Below are 6000 nucleotides of genomic sequence, written 5' to 3'. Positions count from 1 at the left end.
GTGGGTAGGGTATACACACAACAGACCCAGATGTGCACATGGTGTCCAGAAAGTCCTACTATGAGAATCAGACATCTTGATATACTTCACAAAATAAACGGTATCGCTCGGTGATCAATGTGGAAATGACTAAATAGCACATACACAGTATATGTTCAGTGGTTTTAAAGATTCTACACCATATTTCCTCCATAACATCCTGTTTACAGCTACAGTACGTTTAAGTGATCCCAACATGACCGTGAAATCCCTTCCGAGTCTAGGTTCCACCAAAATGGACTCTTCTCAGCAGAACAACTAAAAACTGTGAACCTGAGATCTAGAAGTGTGACAAGAGGCCAGGCGTACGAATCTGTGTTGTGCAACAGTAGGCTTTGATGTCATTTGTTAGTGCTGTGAAATCTGTTAAAATAAACAGACTCGGTCATGTGATAGCATCTGGTTCACGGCATAAGGACTCCATTAAGCCCCGGCCGTGTCCAGTAGAAACAGGACTGGGCCATGTGACATCGAACTTTGCAAAAAAACTAGGACCTAGTCATTCTGTGTGTCACATGACCTCCACCTGTGTCTAATGGGTGCATGTGCGGATCAGGTGACTTCAGGCTATGCCGAACGAGATCAGAACTGTGACATCAGTCAGTGTCTTCCGGACATTGAACTGGGTCTGGGGCTTTGGCATGTGGGTAGATTCACTCTTCATGCAGTAATGGTGGGTATGTATTCTTCATCTGATGCCTAAAAATGTTGACGCCACATTTGTGCTGCTTCTTGTCCCCCCTCAGTGATGCTAAACCTTGAATGTGGCGTGTCTACTAGTCTGGTGAGGTGACAGCGAAGTGAAGGTGTACAAATCTCCCAGCTGTCAGGGGAGAAAGTACAGGGTGCACTTGTCTCTTCCCCGCTCCACGCTGAGTGACTAGGGGGCTCTTCCTCGCTGCTCCGTGCTGAGGTGATGGATTTTGGCTTACAATCCTTTGTTGTAGACCACCGTGTGGCAGGTGGTGTTCTTCGCGATCTCTGGCTCAAGTTGAGAGGTCTCAATCTGCAAAGGATTCAACGAGAGAAGTTACTGTCAGGCAACCATTAGAAAGTCCAAATATTAAACTTTGCAGAACAATGCAACAAATAATTTGCTGGTACACAAAAGCAATTCATATTTTTAAATAACTATGAGAAATCGAGAAGTTTACCTTCAAGAAATAAGACTGAGGACATCTGAAACCTTCCTTACACCTTCCAGCATCAATTGTTACAGTACACTGATTTTGTTTTTTTTACTTCTTTTGTTATTGCGAATACATTTCTGTGGCATCTAGAAACCCATCCCTCTTGTGTGGTTTTGGCAGTGCACCCCTGGCCCGCTTGCTCCGGGCTCAGTTTATTACAATTCGATTGACTAAAGGGTTCTTTGGTTTTGATCCCTTTACTCAAATTCCTATTCTATGCAAAGTAAAAGGTTCACCTTATAGCAGGTGCCATAAGCAACTTACACCCCCTGCTGGGGCCCCAATAACTATGCAGATCAACAATTGGGTGCTCAGGCACTAAATGCTGTCATGTGATGGGAATTTTGGAACGTATGTTTGATTTTCTAATGGTAAGGGGGTCTATCATTATCTATAGATTCAACTATAGTGATGAGGAAATTGGAAGGAGCAGGATGGAAAATCGCACATCTTATAGTGAGCTACGCACAAAAGAAATCTATTTATTACATCTGGGAATCTATTCAAGTTGAAGGTCTGGATGAAAACTTTAATGGCTTTCGAGCTAAAAATTAGTTGACTCAATGATGGCGAGATTGAACGTTCTGGTAAACAATCATAAACTAATTTGCGAAGCTTAAGGGTGACCAAAATACTTAGCATTTCAAGTGATTCACAAGAATCAACTGAGATCCTAACAGCGGCCCTTCTGGCAAATTTTTGGCCAAGACCCTTGCAAAAAGCAGATTAGGCTTTTGTTGGAGGAGTCGGGACAAAATGTTTTAGCCCATAAGTGACAGCAGCCAACACCCAAGAACCTTACAGGGCTTCTAACCCCTCACTGCTGTATCCAAAACAAAAAAATCCCACAATATTCTGCCTTTAGATACACTTAAAGCAGAAGTTTAAGTAAAAATATAAAACTTGAGAGCAGAAAAGTTATTTTATTGCAGAAGAGATAATATACTTGTGGACTTTGCATTGCTGGAGTGGAGTTGAGTATAGTTCTGCTTTATAATTACTAGATATTTATACAGTTATGTCAATTTTTGCAGCACTTTACATACTGCACATTCACATCAGTCCCTGCCCTCAAGGAGCTTACAATCTAAGGTCCCTATGTCACATGCATACACATACTAGGGCCAATCTAGAAAGGAGCCAATTAACCTATAAGAATGTCTTTTGGAGTATTAGAGTAAACCAAAGTACCTAGAGGAGCCCATGAAAGCAGTGGCCTGGTTGAGATACACATATTAGGGCCAATGAACCCACTAGCATGTCTTTGGCATATGGGAGGAAACCAGAGTACCTGGTGGAACCCATCAAGCTGTATACTGGTTGAGATACACATATAAGGGCCAATTTTAGACAAAAGCCAATTAACCCACCATCATGTCTTTGGCATATGGGAGGAAATCAGAGTTCCCTGTAGAACCCATGCAAGCTATGGTTGAGATACACATATAGGGGCCAATTTTAGACAGGAGCCTATTACCCCACCATCATGTCTTTGGCATATGGGAGGAAATCAGAGTACCCGGTAGAACCCATGCAAGCTATGGTTGAGATATACATATAGGGGCCAATTTTAGACAGGAGCCAATTAACCTACCAGCATGTCTTTGGCATATGGGAGGAAATCAGAGTACCCGGTAGAACCCATGCAAGCTATGGTTGAGATACACATATAGCTATCGTTGAGATACACATATAGGGGCCAATTTTAGACAGGAGCCTATTACCCCACCAGCATGTCTCTGCCATATGTCAGGAAACCAGAGTATCTGGAGGAACCCATGCAAGCTGTATCCAGGTTGGGATACACATATTAGGGGCCAATTTTAGGCAGGAGCCAAATAACCTACCAGCATGTCTTTAAAGTGTGGAATGAAACCCACACAAAGAAGGGGCGAAAATTAAGGATCACGTCCTGATGAAGGGGGCGTGCCCCGGAAACGCGTCGACACTACAGTGATTCTGATACAGGAAGCTCTACACGGATCCTTGCACCGCTCCCTTTTTACTGTTCTGCAGCTTGTTTTTACTTCTATATTGTGAGTACTTGTCAGTACATTCTTGATGATTTTATTGGAATAAACAAATCTGCACTAGGAAAGGCGCCCCTTTTGTGTTTTTTTTCAGATGTTCCAGTTCCCTTGACTGTTTTGGGGCTGCGCCCTGCACATATGCTTAGCACTCCTCCCTTGCGAGGGATAAGGATTGCCCTTGGCGCTTCTAAACAACAAAAAACATTTAAAGTAGTGTCCTGTCCAAACCTAGATTCGAAATGGGGACCCCAATGCATGCATGAGTATGGTGAAACATGAGCTCCTTTGGGAAACAGGAAATTATATAAACAGTTCTAAGCATTCCATAAAATGTTGGGTTATGTCAGCGCTGTATGTAAAATGGAAGAAAATAATGGACAGACTGTGGACAAATCTCTTCTGTGACCAAAGGTCCTCTCCATCCAACCATGACATGTGCCACAGTCACCTCCGGTTCCTCAGAAGACCCAGATGAGAATTCTAGCATGGCATGAAATGAATCCAATATCTATAAGTGTGCCTGATGGGAGGCTGAAGACAGACGTTACAATATAAAGACCGCAAACCCTGATGAGTTACATCATTCACCGTTGCTTCATAAATTAATATTTTGAAATGTTTTGATAGTGGGTGCCATAATGTGTTGCATTTACTTCTGATTATTATCTCTCGCCATAATGCAGGAAAGAGTGTAGGAAGTTACCAAATCTGTTTAGTGATCCATAAAACGTAAACATATGTTATAGACATCATCGTCTCAATTATGGATGTCAGGTGGAGAAGCTGTGCTGGTAATTGAACACGGGAAAAGATCTGTTCTCCGCAGCTCTGCGTTACTGCTGGCTCTATAGCGGCGGGCTGCCAAGAGTCTGCGGTTAGAGCGTCATACGCGCTATATACTTTTTTTCCAGGACACGGCTAATCTTCCATCATCTTTTTACTGGATGCTGTCCCCCTTTAATTGTTACTGAAGACTTCCAACAAGGAGGACTGGGTTTGTAAATAAAGCCCCACGTGCAGAAATCTTTCACATGATCATCTAGTGTTTATCAGAATAACGGCCGTGTCAAATGTTAAGAGATTTAAACCCAAGAACAAAAATGTCATATATTGCAGCTTACCAGTCCTTAGATGTAATGGGTGTATTAGTTTTCTTTTTTTCCGGGATTATTCCTCCTTTATTTTGACCTGGTGATTCTGCCAGTAACACTTCCTGTCCTAGGGAGACAATGCTCATTCAAAGTACTGTATCTATGTAGGAGCAGAGTTGTCACCCAAGGACAGGAAGTGTGTAAGGGCTTCAGTCCCAGACTGGCTATTCCCACTTACAATATAGAAGAAGAGATAATACACCACCCCAAATGGCTGAATCGGGAGATGCCAGTTCAAAATTGGCCACCATATCCTATAACTGGTAACAAGCTTGAGATAGGTAACTAAAGTGCATACAATCCATCAGCCACAATACATTAACACAGTGGCGTCACAAGGTGGGTGCGGCCCGCACCGGGGTGCCACCATTGGAGGGGAAAAGTCAAGCACTCGGTCATTGACCAAGAGCCCGACAGTGTCTGGAGACAGGAGGGGACCCGGCGGCATACCTCATGCCACCCGGTGAACGCCGCCTCCTCTCTCTGCCGGCGTCCATCACCAAGATGGCCGCAGGCAGGCGTCAATAAGATGACCGCGCGTGCGTGATGACGGCACGGCGGGGTGTCACCCGGCCTCAGGATTCCCCTGCATTAACATCAATGCAATTGAATAGACATTAAGTTATTTAACCCCCAAAAAGAGGTGACTGGGCATAGGAGGATGTGTTCCCATTACTTTATTGTAGAAATTGTCTATATATGATACTATTTAGGAAACTGTTTCATTTATGGCCAACATTAAACACACGAGGTAACCATTTTCACCAAAACAGGAGGGGAGGATCTTCCAATAGAGACTCCAGTTCTGGTAACAACTGTTTAAAAGTAAATTTTCTTTCAATTTCTATTGTGTCTCATTGGGACAGGAAGTGAAGGGAAATCTTCTCAACTGGACTCAGAAAGCAAAAGAAAAAAAATCACCCTAAAAAAAAAGACAATGGTTCTAACTAAAACGCAAGAAACTTATTGGCAAAAGGTACAGTTAAAGCATAGTTAAACCATCAGGTTCTTTTGCATGTATCTACTGTTAGAAAGCAGTAGATATATGCAAAAATTTTTAAAAAATAAAAAAGTTACCAAACGGGTTATTACCTGTCTCTGCCGCTCGCTCCCGTCCGAAGATCTGAAACATTCTCGAGTGGCCATGAAGGATCATGGGGCGGGCACATGCACAGAGGAGATCTTCGGCCGGGAGAAGAGGAGAGACACAGGGTAAGTCAATAGACGCAGCCCGGCGGCCTGCACATGGACAGATTCCGGGGGACACAGAAGTCAGGGCTGGATCAGAGACCGGCAGGGACAAGAGGTCGGAAGGAGAGGAGAGACACAGGGTAAGTCAATAGACGCAGCCCGGCGGCCTGCACATGGACAGATTCCGGGGGACACAGAAGTCAGGGCTGGATCAGAGACCGGCAGGGACAAGAGGTCGGAAGGAGAGGAGAGACACAGGGTAAGTCAATAGACGCAGCCCGGCGGCCTGCACATGGACAGATTCCGGGGGACACAGAAGTCAGGGCTGGATCAGAGACCGGCAGGGACAAGAGGTCGGAAGAAGAGGAGAGACACAGGGTAAGTCAATAGACGCAGCCC

General features: G+C 44.2%; 1 protein-coding gene across 1 annotated transcript in view; it reads right to left on the bottom strand.

Annotated features, from left to right (window-relative positions):
• Positions 1-634: 634 nt before the first annotated feature.
• The window catches only part of SFXN5 (sideroflexin 5), a gene marked incomplete at its 5' end in the record, with an annotated part of 156979 nt that continues 151613 nt past the window's right edge, over positions 635-6000 (bottom strand). The window contains one exon of the mRNA XM_018561207.1: positions 635-1045. Coding sequence (XP_018416709.1) covers positions 968-1045 — 78 coding nt within the window. The remainder of the gene's footprint in view (positions 1046-6000) is intronic.

Source organism: Nanorana parkeri, unplaced genomic scaffold (assembly GCF_000935625.1).
Source record: "Nanorana parkeri isolate BGI_ZX_2015 unplaced genomic scaffold, ASM93562v1 scaffold507, whole genome shotgun sequence".
NCBI classification, from domain to species: Eukaryota; Metazoa; Chordata; class Amphibia; order Anura; family Dicroglossidae; genus Nanorana; species Nanorana parkeri.
The sequence above is the reverse complement of the archived record's forward strand: the minus strand, read 5'-3'. Positions and strand labels throughout refer to the sequence as shown.